This window comes from Leucoraja erinacea, chromosome 38 (genome assembly GCF_028641065.1).
Source record: "Leucoraja erinacea ecotype New England chromosome 38, Leri_hhj_1, whole genome shotgun sequence".
In the NCBI taxonomy this organism is placed as follows: domain Eukaryota; kingdom Metazoa; phylum Chordata; class Chondrichthyes; order Rajiformes; family Rajidae; genus Leucoraja; species Leucoraja erinaceus.
The window spans coordinates 6,855,958-6,883,132 of NC_073414.1; the positions used below are offsets into that span (position 1 = coordinate 6,855,958).

A 27,175-nucleotide genomic window follows, 5' to 3' on the forward strand; every position below is an offset into this window, starting at 1 on the left:
TCTAAACTGAACTTGGACACACTAGAGGCAGGAAATATGATATGACAGTGGCCAGTATTGCACTGACGGGGCCAGGCGGAGGGGGGGAGGGGGGACACTGGGGGGAAGGGAGGATCCTGGGGGCCAGTCTGCTGTCCTGTCCTTGCCCAGGGGTGTGGGGGACGGACGCAGCTCCCTGGGGAGGGGGGTGGGTGGGCGAGGGCAGAGGGAGGGGAGGGGAGAAGAGCAGAGCAGAGATACAGGGGGCACCAGACACCGCGCTGACTCACACCTGAGCTATGACAAGGTCGGACACACATTCCTCTCATGCTCTGCTCCACACATTCCACTCTCGGGCGGCGGCTGTTTGTAATCACCCAGCACTTGCTTTCCCCATCGCCCCTCTAACCCTCACATCTTCCTTAGTCCCACACAATAGACAATAGGTGCAGGAATAGGCCATTCGGCCCTTCAAGCCAGCATCGCCATTCAATGTGACCATGGCTGATCATCCCCAATCAGTACCCCGGTCCTGCCTTCTCCCCATACCCCCTGACTCCGCTATTTTTAAGAGCCCTATCTATCTGAGTTGGATGATCAGCCATGATCATATTGAATGGCGGTGCAGGCTCGAAGGGCTGAATGGCCTACTCCTGCACCTGTTTTCTATGTTTCTATGTTTCTAGCTCTCTCTTGAAAGCATCCAGAGAACCGGCCTCCACCGCCCTCTGAGGCAGTGAATTCCACAGACTCACCACTCTCAGTGAGAAAAAGTGTTTCCTCATCTCCGTTCTAAATGGCTTACCCCTTATTCTTAAACTGTGTGTGGCCCCTGGTTCTGGACTCCCCCAACATCGGGCACAGAAGACCGCGGACACCCGCACATGTTTCACAACCAAGCCCAGGCTCGCCCCCTGCCAGCGATCCCGTGACTCGGGGGCGCGCCGGGAATCCCGTGACTCGGGAGCGCGCCCAAGATGTGAAAAAGCCATGAAAGGTTCTGCTATAGGATCTTTGGTTTCAGTGAAGCGGCTGGGCTGTGGGGAAGAGAGTGTCTGAGACCGGGTGGGGAGAGAGAGAGTGACAGGGAGCCGGGGACAGCAACAGTAACCATGCTGTGAATATCCCTGCCTGACACTCTGTATCCGTCTGTGTTGCCATTTACACTCAGACCGCGTCTTTGTTGCAACTCCACCCCTTGTCTGTTACACTGTTTATCTAGTCTGTATCTCTCTGTCTCTCTCACACACACACACACACGCGCGCCTCTGCCGCCCAGTTCCTGACTCTCTCTCCCTGTTCATTCACTGATCTCTGGAGGGATTTCTCCCCTGGTCGGAACCCCCCCCCCCTCTCTCTGTCTCCCCCCGCGGCTCCCATGAAGGGTCCAGGGACACGGCAGCGATGCGCCAGGTCGCCTCTCCGCCCCGTTCTGCTACCGATACCGTTACTGCTACTGTCCGTGTGCCAGGTACGTCCCGGGGAGGAGGGGAGGAGGGCAGTGTGTGTTTTGGGGAGGGGGGGTAGTGTGTGTTTTGGGAGGGGGTGTTCGGGGAAGGGGAAACAGACTTGAGGTGAGTGTGTGTTTTAAGGGAGGGTTATGGATGGGGGGGGTTATGTAATGGGGAGGGGTTGGGTCGAGTGCTTTGGGGGGTCCAGTGCTTTAGGAGGGGGGGTCGCGGAGTTGGGGATAGGGGAAGGAGGTGTTTTGGGGAGAGGGGGTTGATGATTGTCGGGGGAGGGGGTTGAGGACTGTGGGGTGCTTTTGGGGAGGGGACAGACAATAGACATTAGGTGCAGGAGTAGGCCATTCGGCCCTTCGAGCCAGCACCGCTATTCAATGTGATCATGGCTGATCATTCCCATGGGGTTGTACGGTAGGGTTTCGAGTGTTTTGGGGAGGGGGTCGGGGTTTGTGGAGAGGGAGGGGGTTGGGGTTATGAGGGGATGGGTTTAGGGTTGAGGGGAAGGAAGGGTTGGGGATTAAAGGGGGGGGGGAGATTGGAGAGGTAATTGCTTTGGCGAGAGCGGAGGGGTCTCTCCAAAGTAGCGAATTCATACATAGAAACATAGACAATAAATGCGGGAGTAGGCCATTCGGCCCTTCGAGCCAGCACCGCCATTCAATGTGATCATGGCTGATCATCCCCAATCAGTACCCCGTTCCTGCCTTCTCCCCATATCCCTTGATTCCGTTAGCCCAAAGAGCTAAATCTAACTCTCTTTTGAATGCATCCAGCGAATCGGCCTCCACTGCCTTCTGAGGCAGAGAATTCTACAAATTTTCACTCTCTATGTGTAAAAGGTTTTCCTCATCTCAGTTCTAAATGGCCTACCCCTTATTCTTAAACTGTGTGTGGCCCCTGGTTCTGGACTCCCCCAACTTCGGGAAGATGTTTCCTGCGTACAGCGTGTCCAATCCCTTAATAAGTTTCACTCACCAACTTCGCCCTTTGTAATTGATGCTGTTGAATGGTGCATGTTACAGCCCGTGCCGGTAAATCTACAGGAGGTCAATGATGTTTGGGGGGGGGGGTGGAGGGGCGGTGGGAGGGGGGGGGGGGGGGGGGGGGGGGGGGAGGGGGGGGAGGGGAGGGGGGGGGGGGGGGGTGGAGGAGGAGAGAACGGGACATTGGAATACCACCCTGCAAGTTGCATTTCAATGAATGACATCAGTATGCAGTTACAAAACCGGGTGATATAATCCGGGGCCGCAGCGGTAGAGTTGCTGCCTCACAGCGCCAGAGACCCGGGTTCGATCCCGACTACGGGTGCTGTCTGTACGGAGTTTGTACTTTTCAACCCCCGTGACCCGCGTGGGTTTTCTCCGGGAGCTCCGGTTTCTCCCGACACTCCAAAGACGTGTTGTAGTGTTGTAGGTTAATTGGCTCGGTATATCCCGAGCGGGTGTAGGATGGTGTTAGTGTGGGGAGAGTGGGCCGAATGTTGTATCCGGCCCTTGCGTTAGTTACCATTGGCCAGAACTGCAGATGCTGGTTTACATTGAAGATAGACACAAAATGCTGGAATAACTCAGCGGGACAGGCGGCGTCTCTGGCGAGAAGGAATGAGTATTTAAATCCCCCTCGTCCCCCAGTCTGACTCAGGCTGGTGTATTGATCGCTAGCCCTGTCTGGCCAATTTAGTTCGTTTTAGAGATACAGCGCGGAAACAGGCCCTTCGGCCCACCGAGTCCGCCCAGACCGGCGATTCTCCACTATCCTACACACACTGGTGAAGCCAAATTATCCTACAAACCTGTCCGTCTTTGGAGTGTGGGAGGAAACCGGAGCACCCGGAGAAAAATCCAGGCGGGTCACGGGGAGAACGTACAAACTCTACCGCTGCACCACCGTGCAAAGTACTCTGTGAATTAACTTTTATTTTCTTTCGCCTCTCGCCTTCAAGCAACGTCCCTGGTTTGCACCTTGCAATGGGGACGTGTGTGGAGACTATGAGGGAGTTATAAGGATACAAACAGCAGATAGACGCAAACAGCTGGAGTAACTCAGTGGGACAGGCAGCATCTCTGGAGAGAAGGAATGGGTGGCGTTTCGGGTGGAGAATTTTCTTCAGACTGGAAACACTCCCCCTCCCATTCCCACACTGACCTTCCTGTCCTGGGCCTCCAAGAGTGAGGCCCAGCGCAAATTGGAGGAACAGCACCTCGTGTTCAGCTTGGGCAACTTACACCCCAGCGGTATGAACATTGACTTCTCTAACTTCAAGTAACCCTTGCTTTCCCTCTCTCCATCCCGTCCCAGTTCTCCCACCAGTCTGACTGCCTCCTTGATTACATTTTAGGCCTCGTTCCCCTAACTAACGATGATCTATTCTACATTTTTCCTTGACCTTTGTCCCCTTTGATCTCTCGTTTTCACACCTCGCCCTTCCATATCTCTCGTTTCCCTCTCCCCTGACTCTCAGTCTGAAGACTAGTCACGACCCGAAACGTCACCCATTCCTTCGCTCAAGAGGTACTCCAGCACTCTGTGTCTATCTTCGGTTTAATCTGCAGTTCCTTCCGACACATACAAACAGTAATGTTATTATAGCACTGTCCCACGGTACGAGTTCATTCCAAGAGTTCTCCCGAGTTTGCCCTGATTCGAACTCGGAGATTTACGGTAATGGCCACTCGTCGGTACTCGGGGCTCTCGTGGACATTTTTCATCGTGTTGAAAAATCTTCACCAGTCTTCCCGTGCTTCCCTGCCGTTAACGAGTCTTCCCGAGTACCTGCCGTTAGCGCTAAGAGACGTCCCCAAGCTCCGACGTACCCGCTACGTTCATTCTCTGTGCTTACCACGAGTTTGATTTTTTTTAAACTCGGGAGAGCTCTTGGAATGAACTCGTACCATGGGACAGGGGGTTGAGTTTGAGTTTGGGCTTTCAGGAGGTGAAAGTTAAACATCAGACCGGAGAGAATTGGAACAGGCGGCAGAGAGAGGGTGTTGATCATGAGAGGAATAGATGGGGTAAACACACAGTCTTTTTCCAAGTGTAAGGGAATCGAGAACCAGAGGGCATAGGTTTAAGGTGAGGGGGGAAAGATTTAATAGGAACCCAAGGGGTAACTTTTTTTAACTTATTATTGTCACGGAGAGAGTCAATTTTTGGACTGAGGTACAGTGAAAAATCTGCTTTGAATGCTATCCAAACAGATCAGATATATGTGTAAGAAAGAACTGCAGATGCTGGTTTAAATCAAAGGTAGACACAAAATGCTGGAGTAACTCAGCGGGTGAGGCAGCATCTCTGGAGAGAAGGAATGGGTGGCATCTCCAGAGGTGCTGCCTCGCCCGCTGAGTTACTCCAGCATTTTGTGTCTACCTCAGATCAGATATATCGTGCATCATTGCAAGTGCAATAGGCAGAGCAACGTGGATGGTACAGAGTGCAGAATACATACATGTGTCGGAAGGAACTGCAGATGCTGGTTTAAACCAAAGACACACACAGACTTCAGACCACCTGAAACATCACCCATTCCTTCTCTCCAGGGATGCTGCCTCACCCGGATAAAACCAGGATGCTGGAACAAAGAGCTGGAAGAGCTCAGTGGGTTGGGCAGGTTCTGTGGTGGGAAATAGACAGGGATAACATAGAACTGACATGAACGGGTGATCGATGGTCGGTGTGGACTCGGTGGGCCGAAGGGCCAGTTCCTTTGCTATATCTTTCAATCGATCATTTAAATCAATCAATGGGCCAGACGTGCGCGTGCGTGTGCGTGTGTGTGTGTGTGCATGTACGTGTGCGTATGCAGCTGTATTTCCCCCAGTGAGTGTAAACACAAGCTGTGCAAACACGCTCGCATTGTCTAATGGAGTCACGTTGATGCCACCTCTCCTGATCCACTCTGTATTCTGCCTGGCGTGGGCCATTTGAGTGAGCGATGGATTTTGCTTCCTGTGCCAGACGTGCAGAAGGTTTTTTTGTTCGTGAGCAGCATAATTGGCACAGAGAAAGCTAACACTTGACAAAAGTCAAAGGGTATTAAATCCAATGAGAGGCCCAATGGATGAATGGCCTTGAGTCAGGGAGCAACAAAGAACCCTCTCTTCTGTCCCTAATCTTGCCCATTTCTCATCTGAAGGTTGCAGGTTCGAATCTTACTCCAGAGAGTTTTCCGGCGTTTCCCCAATGCACGGAAGGGGGTTGTCCGCCTCCTCCGTTCACCAGAACATTCCCACTGCTGCCGCCCACACCCCTTCTTAAGGAGTTGGACAGGCTGGATGCAGGAAGATTGTTCCCAATGTTGGGGAAGTCCAGAACAAGGGGCCACACAGTTTAAGGATAAGGGGGAAATCGTTTAGGACTGAGATGAGGAAAACATTTTTCACACACAGAGAGTGGTGAATCTGTGGAATTCCCTGCCACAGAAGGTAGTTGAGGCCCCACAGTTCATTGGCTATATTTAAGAGGGAGTTAGATGTGGCCCTTGTGGCTAAAGGGATCAGGGGGTATGGAGAGAGGGCAGGGATGGGATACTGAGTTGGATGATCAGCCATGATCATGTTGAATGCGGTGCAGGCTCGAAGGGCCGAATGGCCTACTCCTGCACCTATTTTCTATGTTTCTATGTTTCTACAGGATGCTGAGTTGGATGATCAGCCATGATCATATAGAATGGCGGTGCTGGCTCGAAGGGCCGAATGGCCTACTCCACCTATTTTCTATGTTTCTATGTGTTAAAATCACCCACGCACCTGGGCCAATTGATGGTGGCCCATTAACAACTCCGTGGGATGTGGGAGGAAAGTGGAGGGCCTGTTCCACTTGGCCATCATTTGCACATCACGCCTGAGTGCCGTTTCTAAACAGCTGCTTCCTCTTGGATCAAATAGAGTCACAAGACTTTGCCTCCCCTCCCCGCCCCCCACTGTTCTTTGTCCTTACCCTTGGCCGCAGCCCGCGGCCTCTGCTCGGCTTGTCTCCCGTCGGCTATTCCATGGTTTCCCACGCTAGTTGGAGTTTGGCACGGATCCCCTCCCCTGGGACGTCCCCGTTGTAAACCTCCCCGGCCCATATGCTTTTGGTTAAAGACTTAGTTGACTCATCCTCCCACTTCTCTGGCTGGCCCTGCTCCTATTGAAGGGCCCTTTGCCCACTCCAGTTTCATCCTAACGAAACACATTCCCACCAACTATCCCCCAGGTAAAGGTCACTCGTTCTCCCGTCCACCGTGAAGAAGGTTCATCGCAGAGTCACGGAGAGGTACGGCGCCAGAGCAGGCCCTTCGGCCCGCCGAGTCCGCGCCCACCCATCAGATAGGATGAGAATCTTTATGCTGACGAATTGTAATGTTTATGTTGGCCTAAAATAGGACACATTGATAGTGTCCTCTGTGATGTTCAAAGGAAAGACTCTTGAACTGCGCCCATCCAAGCCTACATCAATCTCACTTTTTTTTAAAAAATTCGATCCGCATTCCAGCTGCAAGTCACCCTTAAGTTTGGGGCGGCACGGTGGCGCAGCGGTAGAGTCGCTGCCTCACAGCGCCAGAAACCCGGTTCGATCCTGACTACGGGTGCTGTCTGTACGGAGTTTGCACGTTCTCCCCGTGACCACGTGGGTTTTCTCCGGGTGCTCCGGTTTCCTCCCGCACTCCAAAGACGTGCAGGTTTAGGTTACTTGGCTTGGTATGAATGTAAAATGATCCCCAGTGTGTGTAGGATAGTGTTAATGTTCAGGGGTGGCTGGTCTCCGCACTAGTATCTTTGCTCCGCTACGGGATCTTTGGTGCGGAGACGGAAGCCGGTTACGGAAATGGGGCCGAAAATGACCCGTGAATCTGCCCATGACCCGTACTACGTCTTTTTCGTCGAGTGGGCGATCTTGCTCGCTGTAGGGTCTTTGGTGAAAAGACTTGGAACAAATGGGGTCAACCACAAATGACCTCAGACAGGGCTTGTTGTTCTAGTCCCTGCCTCGACTACCTCCTCTTGCAGCAAAGTTCCGCATTCCCACCACCCTCTGTGTGGGGAAAGCTACTCCTCGCGTTCCTATTAAACCTTCCCCCTCTGACCTTCAACCTATGTCCTCTGGTTCTCGATTCCCCCACTCTGGGTAAAAGACTCTGTGCATTCACCCTGTCTATTCCACTCATCATTTTATACACTTCTAGAAGATTATCCATCATCCTCTTGCACTCCCATGGAATAAACTCTGAGCCTGCCCAACCTCTCTATCGAGTTTCTGTCGTCAGAGGGTGGTGAATCTGTGGAGTTCATTGTCACAGACGGCTGTGGAGGACAAGTCATTGCGTACGTTTAACGCGGAGATTGATGGGTTCCTGGTTAGTTATGGCGTCAAGGGTTATGGGGAGAAATATTTACAAAGATTTTCAAGTCAAGAATAGAACCCAAAACGGAATGGATTATATTTGGAATAATAGGAGAAGATACCAATTTAAATAAAGATCAAAATGTTTTTTTTAATTATGGGTTAATAATTGGAAAGAAATTGATACTTAAATTTTGGAAAAATACAACCACACCAACTGTTAAAATGTGGATTAGGAATATGATGGACATAGCACGCCTTGAAGAAATGAGACTCCGACTAATAGATAAATATGACCAATTCTTAAGGAGTTGGTCTCCTTTCATCGACTTTTTGGAATCATGTGATGCAGCGGTACCGTAAGGATTGCCGATTTCAGTTCATGACGCGGATAGATCTACATCTCCGAATACAGATTTGAAAAATTCTCTTTTAAGGGGCCTTCTCTTCTATTTCTACTTTCCACTTTCTCTCTTCCTTTTTTTATTTTTTATATACACACTTCACGTTTTTCTACTCTCTACCATCTATTTTTCCACTTTTTCCCCTTTCTATTGTTTTCTTTTTCTTGTCCTGCTTACTTCCTTCTTATAACATAAAACTAGAGGTTGTACATAGAATGGATTACGGTATTACATAGGTTCCACTGTACTGTTTTGTGCTGTATTAACTTCTAATAAAATAAACAAAAACAAAAAAAAGGGGTTATGGGGAGAAGGCAGGAGAATGGGGTTGAGAGAGAAAGATAGATCAGCCATGATCGAACAGTGGAGTAGACTTGATGGGCCGAATGGCCCAACTCTGCTCCTATGTCTTCAGGTCCTTGGTCTTATGGCCTCCCCCTGTGGCTTATTAACAAATGCTCAGATGACTCTGCAATGTGTTATAGAAACTTTTTTCTAGAGCCCTGGCAACATTCTCGACAGTCTTGTCTGCATTCTAAGTTGCGTGGTAGTCTATTTTCATCGACACCTATTTCCCAACATATGATGAGCGTTTGACTGTACTTGATGGAGTTTAGGACGGGGGGGGGGGGGGGGGGGGGGTGAGAGCCTCATTGAAACTCACAGAACAGTGAAAGGCTTGGATAGACTGGATGTGGAGAGGATGTTTCCACTAGAGGGAGAGTTATAGCCTCAGAATTAAAGGACGTTCCTTTGGGAAGGAATTTCCCAAAGGAGGAATTTCTATAGTCAGAGGGTGGTGAATCTGTGGAATTCATTGCCACAGTAGACTGCGGAGGACATCGGTGGATATTTTTAAGGCAGAGATAGATAGATTCTTGATTAGTGTGGGTGTCTGGGGTTACGGGGAGAAGGCAGGAGAATGGCGAGATAGATCAGCCATGATTGAATGGCGGAGTAGACATGATGGGCCGAATGGCCTAATTCTACTCCTATCACTTATGAACATTTGCTCAGATGACTCTGCAATGTGTTCTAGAAATCCGTTCTGTGGGAACTCCCGTGGGTTTCCTCCAGGTGCTCCAGTTTCCTCCCACATCCTAAAGGACCTGTGGGTTTGTAGGTTAATTGGGCCTCTGTAAATGGATCTTAGTATGTTGGGAGTGGATGAGAGAGTGGGATAACATGTATGAGCGGGTGATCGATGGTTGGCATGGACTCGGTGGGCCAAAGGGCCTGTTTCCATGCTGTGTCTCTGAACTAAACTAAGTCACTCACTGGTGAGATCCAGTTTTCGTGCCTCTTGCTGAGGGCGTTCAGAGGGCAGTTCAAAACAGTACAGTCATAGCTCGGAGTTAACATTTCTTCCTACACGCTGTATCTCTAAACTAAACCAAACCCACCAGCAGATCTAGCCATCTAGATGACCTGCTCATCTGCTCTGTTCTGCTGTGTGTGTGTCCGACTGTGTGTGTGTGTCCGACTGTGCGTGTGTGACTCTGTCTGTGTGTGTCTGTCCGTGCGACTGTCTCTGTCTGTGTGACTGTCTCTGTGTGACTGTGTCTGTCTCTGTGTGACTGTCTGTGTCTCTGTGTGACTGTCTGTGTCTCTGTGTGTGTGTCTGTGCGACTGTCTCTGTGTGACTGTCTCTGTGTGACTGTGTCTGTCTCTGTGTGACTGTCTGTGTCTCTGTGTGACTGTCTGTGTCTCTGTGCGACTGTCTGTGTCTCTGTGTGACTGTGTCTGTCTCTGTGTGACTGTCTCTGTGTGTGTGTGTGTGTGTGTGTCTCTGAGAGAGACTGCTGCACCCACTCTCTGAGTCCTCCTACTCTCTACCTCTACATCCATGTTTTAACCCAAACTCACATTCATTTGTTCTATAGATCTCTCATTTCCCTCTCCCCTGACTGTCAGTCTGAAGATGGGTCTCGACCCGAAACGTCACCTATTCCTTCGCTCCATAGATGCTGCTGCACCCGCTGAGTTACTCCAGCATTTTTGTCTACCTTCGATTTTCCAGCATCTGCAGTTCCTTCTTAAACATCCAGCATTTTGTGTCTGTCTCTCTGGTATAAACCAGCATCTGTAGCTCCTTCCTGCAGGTTAATTGACTTCCCGAGTGTGTAGGATAATGCAGATTAGCTCCTTCCCTACACTGCCACTTTCTAAGCCCCTTTTAAAAGAGCCTGGGGACTTTCAGACTGTTGTTTCAACTCTCTGATTTGTGGCCCGTGTCTCGGATCCAGGAGGGGGTGGGGGGAGGGGAAGGGGGATGAGAGTTAGAAGTTCACTTCAGCTCTGGGGGTGGCCTCTCTGTCTGCCCTCTCGGTCCCAAGGGGGTTTTGTGCACTGCGGCAGTGATTGTGGAAATTGCATCAGCTGTGGATTTAAACTGCGAGTTGCAACCTGCCCAAAAATAGACAGTGTCGGAAGCGAAATCTCTTGGCTCTGGCCCACCAGTGCTGTCTGCGTGACTGTCCCTGCTCAGACACGGGTGTCATTGTCACAAAATGCTGGAGTAACTCAACGGTTCAGGCAGCTTCTCTAGAGAGAAGGAACGGGTGACCTTTTGGGTCTAGAACCTTCTTCAGAGCATTTCTAGATACAGCACTTCCTCCCCCTCTGCCCACCCACTCATCCATAGAAACATAAAGTTTCTCCAAACCTCCAGTTTAAATTCCATTTGGAATATTTTGGAGGACCAAGAAACCAAACAAGAAATAGACAATAGATGCAGGAGTCGGCCATTTTGCCTTCGAGCCAGCACCGCCATTCAATATGATCATGGCTGATCATCCAAAATCAGTTCCCCCGTTCCTGTTTTTTCCCCCATTACCCCTTGATTCCGTTAGCTCTAAGAGATAAATCTAACTCTCTCTTGAAAACATCCAGTGAATCAGCCTCCGCTGCCTCCTGTGGCAGAGAATTCCACAGATTCACAACTCTCTGGGTGAAAGGGTTTTTTCCTCATCTCAGTCCAAAATGGCCGACCCCTTAGCCTTAAACTGTGTGCGACCACTGGTTCTGCCTCCTGTCGTCTCCTGGCCCTCCATGCCCGCATTTCTTCCTCATTTCTCAAGAAAGACTGGATAGACTCGGATTGTACTCGCTAGAATTTAGAAGACTGAGGGGGGGGGGGATCTTATAGAAACTTACAAAATTCTTAAGAGGTTGGACAGGCTAGATGCAGGAAGATTGTTCCCGATGTTGGGGAAGTCCAGAACAAGGGGTCACACAGTTTAAGGATAAGGGGGAAATCCTTTAGGACCGAGATGAGAAAAAAAAAATTCACACAGAGAGTGGTGAATCTGTGGAATTCTCTGCAACAGAAGGTAGTTGAGGCCAGCTCATTGGCTATATTTAAGATGGAATAGAAACATAGAAACATAGAAATTAGGTGCAGGAGTAGGCCATTCGGCCCTTCGAGCCTGCACCGCCATTCAATATGTTCATGGCTGATCATCCAACTCAGTATCCCGTACCTGCCTTCTCTCCATACCCCCTGATCCCCTTAGATGTGGCCCTTGAATTAGATGTGGCCCTTGTGGCTAAAGGGAACAGGGGGTATGGAGAGAAGGCAGGTACAGGATACCGAGTTGGATGATCAGCCATGATCATATTGAATGGCGGTGTAGGCCCGAAGGGCCGAATGGCCTATTCTTGCACCTATTTTCTATGTTTCTATGTTTCCTCCACCAAAATCCCTCAAAATCACCTCCACCCCCTTCAAGGCCCGGAATGGGATAGTATCCCCCCCCCCCATCTGAATCACGCCCCTCCTCCTATTCCCATACGATACAAGTGCTTCTCGGTGCCACATTGAGGGCTGGCGTTCAGAGAGCTCTTTTCCCCCGTCTCTTTGTTTCCCTGCCAAGGACATTTCGTCCTCTTTATTGGAGAAGTTTCCAAGTTGTAGATTTTTTATTTATTTTTTGAAACTCTACCACAGAGACGTTTAATAGCAGCGAGGAATTTAACCGATGTGCGCTGCAGGTGGAAGTCTCTGAATGTGCGAACTTTAACTTAACCCCGTGTTGGAGCGGCGTTCCGTTTATTGCCACGTGTACCGAGGTACAGTGAAAAGCGTTTTGTTGTTTGCTCTCCAGCCAGCCGAATGACAATACATGATTACAATCGAGCCATTTACAGCGAGTCTGCTGATCTAAGATCCCAAGAGTGCTTTTACCACCTGCCCTCCCTTCAAGATTCAAGAGAGTTTATTGTCATGTGTCCCAGATAGGACAATGAAATTCTTGCTTTGCTTCAGCACAACAGAACATAGTAGGCATGAATACAGAACAGATCAGTGTGTCCATATACCATTGTATAAATATATATACACATGAATAAATAAAACAGATAAAGTGCAAATAAACATATAATAGGCTATTAATGTTCAGAGTTTTGTTTGAGTTGAGTTTAATAGCCTGATGGTTGTGGGGAAGTAGCTATTCCTGGACCTGGACGTTGCAGTCTTCAGGCTCCTGTACCTTCTACCTGAAGGTAGCGGGGAGATTAGTGTGTGGCCAGGATGGTGTGGGTCCTTGATGATGCTGCCAGTCTTTTTGAGGCAGCGACTGCGATAGATCTCTTCGCATCCAGTGGTAAAATCTTATCGGTTACCAGTGACCTGAATCGCTGCTGTAACTCGTATTTAAGGTGAGGGGAGAAAGGTTTAATAGGAACCCGAGGGCTAACTTTTTCTCATTAAGGGTGGTGGATGTATGGAATCAGCTGCCAGAGGAGGCATGTACTATAACAGCATTTGGACAGGTCCATTTCCTTTGCTCCATAGATGCTGCTGCACCCGCTGAGTTTCTCCAGCATTTTTGTCTACCTTCCATGGAAAGGACAGGTTTAGAGGGATATGGGCCAAACCAGGGGTGGGGAACCTTCTCATGGTGGAATGCCGCATTAAGTTACCTGTAATCTAATACAGCCGCATCCAAGAAACTTCAATTGGATATACTTCAAAATGTACATTATTTTGTGAAAATAGCCCTCATGACTTACTAATGTTTTAATTGTGGCCGTCATCCGGGGAGGATTATTTTGTTGAATCTTCATTTACTCTTTGGTATTTTAAACACGTTCATTTTAAGTTTAAAATAAAAATAATAAAAGACAAACAAAAACATATTAATAATAATAAAAAGATTTGTTCTACAGAATTTGGATTCATTCAAAAGGCCGCACCTAATGGCTTAGAAGGGCGCAGGTTCCCCACCCCTGGGCAAAACGCAGGCAGGTGGACGAGTATAGGTGGGGCATGTTGGTCGGTGTGGGCAAGCTGGGCCATCAATTAGGTGCAGGAGTAGGCCATTCGGCCCTTCGAGCCTGCACCGCCATTCAATATGATCATGGCTGATCATCCAACTCAGTATCCCGAACCTGCCTTCTCTCCATACCCTTTGATCCCCTTAGCCACAAGGGCCACATCTAACTCCGTCTTAAACACACTGTACAACTCGGAGCTTCAGACGTTCAACTTTATAGAGATACAGCATGGAAACAAACAGGCCCTTCAGCCCATGAGTTGGATCAGAAAACAATGAGATCGGGGGTAGATAAAAATGCTGGAGAAACTCAGCGGGTGAGGCAGCATCGGTGGAGCGAAGGAAATAGGCAACGTTTTGGGCCAAAACCTAAAACCCTTCTTCAGACTGATGTGAGGATGGGAGGGAGAACGGATCAGGGAGCTGCGGATTTTTAAAAGAGCGATTTTTATTTCTTGAAGTGGTGTGCGGACAAGATGTCTGGTGACTGAGTGGTTGTGTTAGAATGGGAATAAGTCGGTTGTAGATTTCCCTCTGACTCAGTGCAGCCATGCTGCTGCCAAGAGTAGTCCTGGAAAACTAATCTTTGTCAGATCCATGATTGCCAGCTGGAAGAAAGATCAGAAGCTGCTGCTTTTATTTTATTTTTAATTAACTTTAAGACGTTATTCAATGCCTGAGGGAGGCGTACAGCACAGATCCAATCCCTTTGGCCAGCTGACCATTCTTACGCTAATCCGACTCTAATCCTTTACTCCTGTCAACTCTCATCGAGTCGTAGATTCATACAGCATGGAAACAGGCCCTTCAGCCCATAGGGGCACAAAGTGCTGGAGGAACTCAGCGGGCCAGGCAGCATCTCTGGAGAACATGGATAGGAGACATTTCAGGTCCGGACATTTCTTTGACATGGATAGGTGACGTTTTGTGTCAAGACCCTTCAGGTCCCCTATCCATGTTTAGTTCAGTTTAGAGAGCTTCTTCTTCTTTTGTGTGGCGTGCACAGCCTAAAATTGTTGGACAACTTGTTCTATTTGATCTTCTGTTTGTGCACGTTATAACCATATAACCATATAACAATTACAGCACGGAAACAGGCCATCTCGACCCTTCTAGTCCGTGCCGAACACATAATCTCCCCTAGTCCCATATACCTGCACTCAGACCATAACCCTCCATTCCCTTCCCATCCATATAACTATCCAATTTATTTTTAAATGATAAAAACGAAGCTGCCTCCACCACCTTCACTGGAAGCTCATTCCACACAGCTACCACTCTCTGAGTAAAGAAGTTCCCCCTCATGTTACCCCTAAACTTCAGTCCCTTAATTCTCGTCATGTTTGAATCTTCCCTACTCTCAGTGGGAAAAGCTTATCCACGTCAACTCTGTCTATCCCTCTCATCATTTTAAAAACCTCTATCAAGTCCCCCCTTAACCTTCTGCGCTCCAAAGAATAAAGCCCTAACTTGTTCAACCTTTCTCTGTAACTTAGTTGCTGAGAACTTAGTCAGGATCGAACCCAGGTCTCTGTCGCTGCATTCGCTGCAAGTCAGCAACTCTACTGCTGCTTTAGGGTAGTGCTACCGCTGCCCTAAGAGGGTCCTGACCCAAAACATCCCTTTAGATTCCAACCCGAAACATCACCTATCGATGCTCTCCAGAGATGCTGCCTGACCCGCTGAGTTACTCCAGCACGTTGTGTTCTTTTGTGTATTGACCAGCATCTGCAGTTCTTTGTTTCTACCCTTCGGCCCAACTTGCCCATACTGACCAAGATGCCCTGCAGGATGCATCTACACTAGCCTCACTTGGCCCAGGTGCCACCAAACCATTTCAACCCATGCAGTTGTCCCAGATTCTTCCTGTTGCCCACTCTCCAGGGGCAAGTTGCAGCCACCAAATAACTCGTCATACGCACGTCTTTAGTTTTTGAGTTATCTCTTCTTTTTAGTTTAGAGATACAGGTTGGATACGGGTCCTTTGCCTCACTGAGTTTACACCAGCCAGCGATCACCCCGTACACTAGCAGTATTTTACACACTAGAGACAAGTTTACAACTTGCCGAAGCCAATCTACCTACAAACCTGTACATCTTTGAAATGTGGGAGGAATCCGGAGCACCCGGAGTAAACTCACGCGGTCACAAGGAGAATGTACAAACTGCATACAGACAGTACCCATAGTGGGATCGAACCCGGGTCTCTGGCGCTGTGAGGTAGCAACTCTACCACTGCGCCACCGTGCATCTATTGCCACCGTTGTAGAAGTGTACACCAACATCAGACCCGAAACGCCACCTATTCCTTCTCTCCAGAGACGCTGCATGGCCCGCTGAGTTACTCCAGCTTTCTGTGTCTATCTTCGGTTCAAACCAGCATCTGCAGTTCCTCCCTTACATGAATGAGTTGGATCAGAGAACAATGAGATAAGGGAAGTGACTGGAGCTGTGGATTTTTAAAAAAGCCACTTTAATTTCTTAACAAGTGGGACCCGTTGGGTCCCTGTCACATCGGAGGCCTGGTCCCCCAATGCAACCTGTTCCCCAATGCAATATTGCACCACTAACCCATAGCCCCCACGGGAGACGTGGTCCCCCAACTCCTCCAACCCGTTGCCGAATGTAAGATTCCAGCACTCCCCTGCCTCCCCCAGCACTGGATTTAAAAAAAAAAAAATCCAATTGCAATTCCCTAATTGCAATACCAATTCGCCCTCCCCCTCCTGTTCCGCCAGGAGCTGGAGTAAGTGTTGTATGATGGCAACATTGTTGCAAATGTCAGGTGGAGGACTGTGATATCCCATTCAGGTGAAAAGTTGGTGAAAGCAGAGTATTGCAACTTTGTATCAAAGTTTGTTGGAAGCTGGCAGGAAGGATTTTAACAGTAAAAAATCTTGTTAAAGTTTTGTAAACCTTGAAATATCATTAACTTGTGAAATATAACCTCAAATGTGAAGAAACTTGATACGAATTACCACGGGAAAAATCTGAGTAAGATTCTGCAAATAATTTTTGTGCTATTGTGTACCGTTTTGGCATAGCTCCTGAGATCACAGACAGCCAGACAAATAAACAAGTCGAGACTTTTAATAGTATATAGATGTGGTGTTGACATGAAGTATGGTGACTGAGTGGTTATGTTAGAAGGAGAATATGGGAGATCGGGGTAAATCCCACCACAACTGCTGATCCTACAACAAATCCGACCACATCTGTAGGAATGAGCGTAAAACCCCGCCACAACTGCTGAAGAATGAACGCTATTAATCAATCACATCTGGCATTGTGAGCCATTGCCAGATGTTGTGGAAGCACTGGATTAACATTAAAACCCAGATGGTTTACACAAGTACTTTGTGGGCGGAAATATTAGCTCCAGAGTGATAGCCATTACACTGTTCTGATCTGCCCTCTGAAACCCCCTTCAAACTTTAGTGTGGATACAGACCCTTCGGCCGACCAAGGACTTGATGGGCCGAATGGCCTAATTCTGCTCCTATCCTTTATGAACACGAACCTTGACCTTACCCTGGAGTCAAACACACATGGTCTGAAGAAGGGTCTCGACCCGAATTGTCACCCATTCCATCTCTCCAGAGATGATGCCTGGCTCGCTGAGTTACTCCAGCATATCGTGTCTATGGTGTAAAGCAGCATCTGCAGTTCCTTGATGTGCAGACTCATCGTCCAGCTTGCCTTCTCCTTCCTACACACTTTAGACATCCTTCAATTGCCTGTCCTGTCTCCAACCCCTCTCAGTGAGTCTGCAATAAGGTGATATGGGATTAAAGCAGAAGTAGGCCATTCGGCCCATCCAGTCCTCTCCGCCATTCAATCATGGCTGATCTATCTCTCCCTCTCAACCCCATTCTCCTGCCTTCTCCCCATAACCCTTGACACCCATACTACTGAAGAATCTATCTATCTCTGCCTTAAGAATATCCATTGACGTGGCCTCCACAGCCTTCTGTGGCAAAGAACTCCACCACCTCCAGTTTAAATTCCATTTGGAATATTTTGGAGGACCAAGAAACCAAGAAAATTCACCACCTTTTGACTAAAGAAATTCCTCCTTGCCTCCTTCCTAAAGGAACATCCTTTAATCCTGAGGCTGTGACCTAGACTCTCCCACTAGTTGAAACATCCTCTCCACATCCACTCGATCCAAGCCTTTCACTATTCAGTACCTGTACGTTCCAATGAAGTCTCCCTCGTCCTTCTAAACTCCAGTGAGCACAGGCCCAGCGCCCGGGCATGTTTTGCTCACTTTTAGCTCAGAGACCTATGGCGTGGAAGTGGAGAGGTTGAGGAAGGGGAGAGGGGAGGGCGGTTTCTGTAAATTACAAGCACTAAATGTGTCTCTCTCTTCTTCTTCCAGCTGTCCAGCCAGGCTCCAGGAGGTAAGCTTTGATGCACATGAGATCCAGATTATTTCTGGGCAAAGATAGGAGACCGGGGGAGGGGCAGACCTGCCGGGACTGAGTGTCACCTTAGTGTGTCCAAGTATTGCACCTCTACTCCCTTCCCTCCCCCGAGCAGACACTCAGCCCCCCTCCCATTCCCACGCTGTCCTTTCTGTCCTGGGCCTCCTCCAATGTCAGAGTGAGGCCCAGCGCAAATTGGAGGAGCAGCATCTCATCTTTCGCTTGGGTAGCTTGCACCAAAGATCCTATAGATAGAACAGACTCAGCAAGATAGACCACTCCTGCTAAATCCAATGGGCTGACGTGTAGTACGCAACGGAGCGGAACGTGGGCCTTTTTTTTTCATCCATTTCAGTAACCGGACCCGACCCGACCCGCAATGTAATCAACATTGCGGGGGAACAGTTTGTGTTAATAAATTATAATTCTGAAAATGAGAAGATTTATCCCAAAGAACTTTTTATTTTAACGCGGATGTTTCCGTAACCGGCTTCCATCTCCGCACTAGTATCTTTGCTCCGCTACGGGATCTTTGGTGCGGAGACGGAAGCCGGTTACCGAAATGGGGGCCGAAAATGACCCACGAATCTGTCCATGACCGTACTACGTCTTTTTCGTTGAGTGGACGATCTTGCTCGCTGTAGGGTCTTTGGCTTGCACCCCAGCAGAATGAACACTGACTTCTCTAACTTCAAGTAACTCTTGCTTTCCCTCTCTCTCCACCCCCTCCCCCACCCTAGTTCTCCGACTATTTCCACCGTCCTCCTGATTAAATGTTACTGATTGTGTGCCTCGTTGTCACCTTCCCCTCAGCTCACAATGAGCCGTTCTATATCTCCTTAGTCATCGTCCCCTTTGATCTGTGTATTCCATATCTCTGTCTCCCTCTCTCCTGACTCCTAGTCCTTCTGCAGTTCCTTCCAATGCATTCTCCCTCTCCCCCTCTTCTTAACTTTATTACATATTTCTCCCCCTCTTTTACCCTCTGTCTCCCCCCCCCCCCCCCCCCTCTCCCCCTCTGTGCTGCCCATTGATAGTTCCTTGCATAATAAAGTTCTACTAAGTTTGGGGTGGGATGGGGACTGGGAAACACTGCCTGAGTCTTGGCCAGTCCACAGTAAGGCTTAGCCTCAACATGGTGACCCAGCCAGACGGGTGATGTGTGTGTGTGTGTGTGTGTTCCCGCAGTCATGCCGTTTGAGGAGGTGTGGAACCGGAGCTACTGCCGCACCATCGAGGTGCTGGTGGAGGTTGTGCGGGAGTTTCCCACCGAGTCCGAGTGGATCTTCAAGCCCTCCTGCGTCCCCCTCCTGCGCTGCGCTGGCTGCTGCGGGGACGAGAAGCTGCGATGTACAGCACGGGACGTGTACAACATCACCTTACAGGTGAGGGTATATCATCACCATACAGGTGTGGGGATATGTACACCATCACCATACAGGTGAGGGGATATGTACACCATCACCATACAGGTGAGGGGACATGTACAACATTACCATACAGGTGTGGGGATATGTACAACATTACCTTACAGGTGTGGGGATATGTACAACATTACCATACAGGTGTGGGGATATGTACAACATTACCATACAGGTGAGGGGACATGTACACCATCACCATACAGGTGAGGGGACATGTACAACATTACCATACAGGTGAGGGGACATGTACACCATCACCATACAGGTGAGGGGACATGTACAACATTACCATACAGGTGAGGGGACATGTACAACATCACTGTACAGGTGAGGGGACATGTACAACATCACCATACAGGTGAGGGGATATGTACAACATTACCATACAGGTGTGGGGTTATGTACAACATTACCATACAGGTGAGGGGATATGTACAACATTACCATACAGGTGTGGGGATATGTACAACATTACCATACAGGTGAGGGGACATGTACAACATCACTGTACAGGTGAGGGGACATGTACAACATCACCATACAGGTGAGGGGATATGTACAACATTACCATACAGGTGTGGGGTTATGTACAACATTACCATACAGGTGAGGGGACATGTACAACATCACTGTACAGGTGAGGGGACATGTACAACATCACCATACAGGTGAGGGGATATGTACAACATTACCATACAGGTGTGGGGTTATGTACAACATTACCATACAGGTGTGGGGATATGTACAACATTACCATACAGGTGAGGGGACATGTACAACATCACTGTACAGGTGAGGGGACATGTACAACATCACCATACAGGTGAGGGGATATGTACAACATTACCATACAGGTGTGGGGTTATGTACAACATTACCATACAGGTGAGGGGATATGTACAACATTACCATACAGGTGTGGGGATATGTACAACATTACCATACAGGTGAGGGGACATGTACAACATCACTGTACAGGTGAGGGGACATGTACAACATCACCATACAGGTGAGGGGATATGTACAACATTACCATACAGGTGTGGGGATATGTACAACATTACCATACAGGTGAGGGGACATGTACAACATCACTGTACAGGTGAGGGGACATGTACAACATCACCATACAGGTGAGGGGATATGTACAACATTACCATACAGGTGTGGGGATATGTACACCATTACCATACAGGTGTGGGGATATGTACACCATTACCATACAGGTGTGGGGATATGTACACCATTACCATACAGGTGTGGGGATATGTACAACATTACCATACAGGTGTGGGGATATGTACACCATTACCATACAGGTGTGGGGATATGTACAACATTACCATACAGGTGAGGGGATATGTACACCATCACCATACAGGTGAGGGGATATGTACAACATTACCATACAGGTGAGGGGATATGTACAACATTACCATACAGGTATGGGGACATGTACAACATTACCATACAGGTGAAGGGATATGTACAACATTACCATACAGGTGTGGGGACATGTACAACATCACTAAACAGGTGAGAAGAGATGTACAACATTACCATACAGGTGAGGGGACATGTACAACATTACTATACAGGTGAGGGGATATGTACAACATTACCATACAGGTGAGGGGATATGTACAACATTACCATACAGGTGTGGGGACATGTACAACATCACTGTACAGGTGAGAAGAGATGTACAACATTACCATACAGGTGAGGGGTATAATGTCACCTTACAGGTAAGGGGCATGTACAACCCTCACCATCAGTTTAACCATCGGTTAAAAATAGCAAATTGTCCCTAGTGTGTAGATTCAGATTCAGAAAACTTTATTGTCTGTCGTAACAGAAAATCTTCTTTGACGTGGCTCAACATACAGACAGGACAATGTACTGATAAGCAGTCATACAACACAGATTTCTGCGAGCACACACAGTGTGTATCGATCTTAAAAGCAAATATAAAGATTAAAAACTGTAAAAATAGACAAGATAAAAGTTGTGGATACGTGTAAAGTGACAATGCATCAGGGTTAATTTGTCCATTGTTCATTTTTTATTTAAGCTGTTTATGGCAATGGGTATGAATGAGTTTTTGTGGATGTTTTTCTTGGATAGGGGGACTTTATATCGGCGGCCTGATGGCAGAAGTTGGAAAGACTTGTGCAGGGTGTGGGTGGGATCCTGTGTAATGAGATTGGCTTTCCTTTTAACTGGGATAGTGTTTATGCGGTGATCGTTGGTCAGCACGGACTCGTTGGGCCGAAGGTCCTGATTCCCGGCTCTATATCTAAAGTAAACTAAAGTAAGAGTAAAAGACTGCGGGCGTGTGGCTGGTTGACTGACTCGGGTGACGGGGGAGGGGGGGGCTCGGTGCTGAGCGGGCGGCTGTGGGGAAAACCCCTCGTGCTTCAAGGGTAACCAACCTTCAAACGCCCTGTGTTTTCCAGGTCATTAAGTTAAAGCCTTTGGAGCAGGTGACCAGGCCCGAGGAGATGACCTTCATGGAGCACAGTAGCTGTGAATGCCGGTGAGCAAGGTGTGGGGTCGGTGGGTGGTCTAAGTGCTGACTTGTTAAAGTGGGGAGAGGGGAGGGAGGGCTCGTTCACAGGGTTCTCTCCAACCCCCTGCCCCCACTCCTCCCCCCCCCGACAGGAACCCTCCTCCAGAGAGAACAGTTAAAGAGTCTGAAGAAGGGTCTCGCCCCAAAACGTCACCTATCCCATCTCTCCATAGCCGCTGCCTCACCTGCTGAGTTTCTCCAGCATTTTTGTCCATCTTTGGGATGTGGGAGGAAAACAGAAAAAACCCCACACAGTCACATGGAGAACGTGTAAACTCCACATAGACAGCATTCTAAAGTCTTGTGAACGCCACTCCCTGGAGCCAAAACTCAAAGTGCTGGAGTAAGTCGGTGGCTCAGGCAGCATTTACCTGACATTTAGTTTAGTTTGGAGATACAGCTTGGAAACAGGCCCTTCGGCCCATTGAGTTCCCACGCCTGCCAGCAATCACCCCGCACTCTAACACTATCCTACACACACACTGGGACAATTTACAGAAGCTAAAAAATCTACAAACCTGTACATCTTTGGGATGTGTGACGAATCCTTACAGACAGCACCCGTGGTCAGGATCGAACCTGGGTCTCTGCTGCTGTGTCATCGTGCCAGCCCTTCCCTTGTAACAGATTCAGACATAACTTAGAAAAAATGCTGGACATGTATTTAAACGAGATATTTACAGGGTCATAAGGTCAGAAGGAATAGGAGTAGAATTAGGCCATTCGGCCCATCAAGTCTACTCCGCCATTCAACCATGCCTGATCTATCTCACCCTCCTAACCCCATTCTCCTGCCTTCTCCCCATAACCCCTGACACCCGTACTAATCAAGAATCTATCTATCTATCTCTGCCTTAATAATATCCACTGGTCCACTGTTAGTGGAGAAAAGAGTTGGATAGCAGTCAAAGTGCTAGCAAGTATAAGATGGGTAGAATGGCCTCTGCTGGAGGTGTATTGTATTGCACTTCCCTCTTATATCTCTCCTCTGTTTCAGACCAAGGCGGAAACGATTGAAAGGTGACAGGTACGTAAATCGCAGGGTTGGTTCAACATCCGAGAATGTATCTGGAAATCTCTTTGATGTTCGCTGGAACTTTAGAATAATGAGAGGAGATCTTGTAGAAATTCTTAAGAGATTGGACTGGCTAGATGCGGAAAACATGTTCCGGATGTTGTGGGAGTCCAGAACCAGGGGTCACACACAGTTTGAGAATAAGGGGTCGGCCATTTAGGACTAAGATGAGGAAAAACCTTTTCACCCAGAGAGTTGTGAATCTGTGGAATTCTCTGCCACAGAAGGCAGTGGAGGCCGATTCACTGGATGTTTTCAAGAGTTGGATTTAGCTCCTAGGGCTAACGGAACCGAGGGATATGGGGAACAGGGTACTGATTTTGGATGATCAGCGATGATCATATTGAGAGGGATAGAGAGGGATAGACAGAGCAATGAGAGGGATAAACAAAGTTGATGTGGACAAGCTTTTCCCTTTGAGAATAGGGAAGATTCAAACAAGAGGACATGACTTCAGAATTAAGGGACAGAAGTTTAGGGGTAATATGAGGGGGAACTTCTTTACGCAGAGAGTGGTGGCGGTGTGGAATGAGCTCCCAGTGGAAGTGGTGGAGACAGGTTCATTGGTATCATTTAAAAATAAATTGGATAGGCATATGGATGAGAAGGGAATGGAGGGTTATGGTATGAGTGCAGGCAGGTGGGACTAAGGGGAAAAAAAAAAATTTGTTCGGCATGGACTTGTAGGGCCGAGATGGCCTGTTTCCGTGCTGTAATTGTTATATGGTTATATTGAATGGCGGTGCTGGCTCGAAGGGCCGAATGGCCTACATCTGCACCTATTTTCTATTGCCTGATGGGATAGGGGAGAAGAATGAGTGTCCAGGCTGAGACTGGTCCTTGGTTATGCTGCTGGCCTTGCCGAGGCAGTGGAGTGTAGATGGAGTCAATGGAAGGGAGGTGGTTTTGTGTGATGGTTTTCTAAGTTTTACGAAACGGGCAAATGGTTTCTTTCAGGAGAAGCGGCAAGAGGAGAGGTCAACGGAAGAGGATCAAGCTAGACGATGAGCCTGCACACAACCAGTGAGTATGCAATTGGTTTACAGCGAAGATAGACACAAAATGCTGGAGTAACTCAGCGGGACAGGCAGCATCTCTGGAGAGAAGGAATGGGTGACGTTTCCAGTCGAGACCCTTCTTCAGACTAAGATTCAGGGGAGAGGGAGACAAAGAAAAATGGAAGTGAGATATGGAAATCTGAAGTATTTTTTGTTATTTGATATCATATATAAAAGATATTTTAGATAAAAATTAGAAAGATATTTGAGTCTGAAGAAGGGTCTCGACCCAAAACGTCGCCTACTCCTTCTCTCCATAGATGCTGCCTCACCCGCTGAGTTTCTCCAGCATTTGTCTGCTGGAGAAAGAGATATGGAAGGGTATGGTGTGAAAACGAGAGATCAAAGGGTATCATGCAGTCAGTCCATGCGTACAGAAAGATACGAGGAACAGCAGATGCTGGGGTCTTGTGTAGAACTTGGATCTTTGGGGCAGCACAGTAGCGCAGCGGTAGAGTTGCTGCCTCACAGCACCAGAGACCCGGGTCCGATCCCGGCTACGGGTGCTGTCTGCGCGGAGTTTGTACGCTCTGCCCGTGACCACGTTCATCCGGTCTATTCCCCTCGTGGGGTTATGCACCTCGAAGACACTGAGCCAAAAGATATCCCCTCCCGATGCACACTCTCTCTCTCTCTCTTTATCTCTCTCTCTGTGTCTCTTCCTTTTCCAGATGCCCCACAGTGCGGAGAAAACGACCCCAGACAGCGTGAAAGAAGGGGGTCGTTGATGGACACGGGGGCCGGTGAACCGAGATACCGTCTAAACCGCGGGGAGACTTTGAGAAGGAAGTGTGTCGGTGCCAATAAAGAGTGGTGATGGCTTCCGTCTGCTGCAGAGGGAGGGGGAGGGGGGGAGGGGTTGGGGACTGTGGGGAATGATCCTTGTACTTCCTGATGTGGCTATCCTCAGTGAATGGGAGCCCTCTCGCAGAGAAAGTGGGGAGGGGAGAGGAGGAGGAGGATAGCAATCCGGACCGGGACCCTCTTACAAACTTTCAAAACAGTGGCTTCACCCCACACCCAGAGCCGCTCCTATCCATCAGTTTCAGTGTAAACACTGGCCAGCGGTAGATTTGCCGCCTCACAGCGCCAGAGACCCGGGTTCGATCCTGACCACAGATGCTGTCTGCACGGAGTTTGTACATTCTCCCCGTGACCTGCGTGGGTTTTCTCCGGGTGCTCCGGTTTCCTCCCACACTCCAAAGACGTGCAGGTTTTTAGGTTAATTGGCTTCGGTAAATTGTCCCTAGTGTGTGTAGGATAGCGTTAATGTGTGGGGATCGCTGGTCGGCGCGGGCTCGGTGGGCCAAAGGGCCTGTTTCCAAGAACCCCAACAGCCCTTTCTGGTTTGGCAGAGATTCACTTGCACCTCCTCCAAACTCATCCACTGCATCCACTGTTCAAGATGTGGACTCTGATACATCGGCGAGACCAAACCGAGACTGGGCGATCGTTTCGCTGAACACATTCACCTAGTCAGCCTGTCCATTGATTTGCCTAACTTCAAGTAACCCTTGCATATCTTGGTATCTGGGTGTCCGCTGATCAGTGTGGGCTCGGTGGGTCGAAGGGCCTGTTTCCCTGCTGTATCTCTAAACTAAACTAAACCCAGACCGCTTGCGTTTCCTCCGGGTGCTCCGGTTTCCTCCCGCATCCCAAAGATGTACCGTTAATTGGCTTCTGCAAATTGTCCTTAGTGTGTAGGGAGTGGTTTAGAAAGTGGGGTAACATATAAAAAGTGTGATCAGTGGTCAGCATGGAGTGAAAGGCCAGTTTCCATGCTAAAACTGAAGATTCAGGCAGCTTTCAGTGCCGAAAGACAGGGTTAATGTTTCAGGTCTGCTCCAGTTTCGTAAGAACAGATTAGTAATATGAGGAGCCAGGAGACAGACTAGCCTTATCACTGCAGACACTTAATCCATGCAGGGCCATCAGACCAGTGTGTACTGATCTGCCCTGTTGTTGATGCTGGGCGATAGTACAACACTGGCCTTCCATTCTAGCTCGTGTTTCCTGTTGTGACTAGGATGAAGTAATTCCCCAACTAATGGAAGTATCTGTAGATATCGGAGTCATCTGCGCTTTTATCCTTATCTAGACCACTCGTCTGCTCCTGCATGTGTCTGCCCGCAAGTTAATGTTTGATGTTACTTTGCCGACCGACCGTATCTCATCTCATTCCTCCTGAGAGCCTGGCTTAGATCCAGCGCTGAGGTGGGACTCGTGGATTCAAACCCTGCACCAGACTGTAGGGCAATAATCGCCTACTTTAGGGAACTCTCACACACATAATGCAGCACAGTGGCGCAGCCGATAGAGCCACTGCTTCACAGCGCCAGGGACCTGGGTTCGATCCTGACCTCGGGTGCTGTCTGTGTGGAGTTTGCACGTTCTTCCTGTGACCTCGCCAATTCCCTCCGCGTGCTCTGATTTCCTCCCACATTCCCAGAGATGTGCGGGCTTGTAGATTAATTGGCCCTCTGTAAATTGCTCCTAGTGTGTAGGGAGTGGATGATAAATCTAGTGTGAATGGGTGATCGACAGTCAGCGTGGACCCGATGGGCCGAAGGGCCTGTTTCCATGCTGTATCTCTAAACTAACTGTGGACATCTGTGGGACACGGGAACTAATTCTATACCCTGATTCCACTGCAGAAACTAATTATAAAACAAATGTTTTGACTTTTGTGAATTATTGTTTAAAATGGGGGGAATAATCTGAAGTTTAATGTATAAAATGTACCAACTGTTTATTATTCTGAATAATTAAAATATGTGATTTTAATTGTTTTTGAGTAATGTACTTGTTGTTTCCTCTGGAGGTCATTATTTTTACTGTCCTGGAATATTTTAAGATTTATTTTAGAGTAACATTCCTTATATTCCAGAGATACTGCATGACCCGCTGAGTTGCTTCAGCACTATGTGTCTATCTTGAGATTTCCAGGACGGAATTCAAAAAGCTGTGTTAATAGAAGTCTTTGGCAGAGTAATAAATTACATGGGCTGCGGTAGAGTTGCTGCCTCACAGCACAAGAGACCTGGGTTCGATCCTGACCTCGGGTGCTCTCTACACGGAGTTTGTACATGCTCCCCGTGACCTGCGTGGGTTTTCTCCGATTACCTCCCACACTCCAAATATTTGCAGGTTTGTAGGTCAATTGGCCTGGTATC

At 48.5% G+C, this 27,175-nt stretch overlaps 1 protein-coding gene across 1 annotated transcript; it reads left to right on the forward strand.

Annotated features, from left to right (window-relative positions):
• Positions 1-911: 911 nt before the first annotated feature.
• LOC129714208 (vascular endothelial growth factor A-like) lies at positions 912-26,790 on the forward strand. Its single transcript, XM_055663735.1, has 7 exons — positions 912-1,450; positions 17,828-17,849; positions 19,062-19,258; positions 21,757-21,836; positions 22,867-22,896; positions 23,902-23,967; positions 24,674-26,790. The coding sequence occupies exons 1-7, from the start codon at positions 1,358-1,360 to the stop codon at positions 24,711-24,713; spliced, it is 528 nt and encodes a 175-aa protein (XP_055519710.1). The 5' UTR covers positions 912-1,357; the 3' UTR covers positions 24,714-26,790.
• Positions 26,791-27,175: the final 385 nt, after the last annotated feature.

What these genes read in the sequence shown, in the direction of transcription:
- LOC129714208 (XM_055663735.1), top strand. Translation starts at nt 1,358, where the DNA reads ATGAAGGGTCCAGGGACACGGCAGCGATGCGCCAGGTCGCCTCTCCGC. An exon ending in TGTACAACATCACCTTACAG is followed by an intron (nt 19,259 to 21,756) that starts GTGAGGGTATAT and finishes TGTGTTTTCCAG; the next exon opens with GTCATTAAGTTAAAGCCTTT. An exon ending in AAACGATTGAAAGGTGACAG is followed by an intron (nt 22,897 to 23,901) that starts GTACGTAAATCG and finishes GGTTTCTTTCAG; the next exon opens with GAGAAGCGGCAAGAGGAGAG.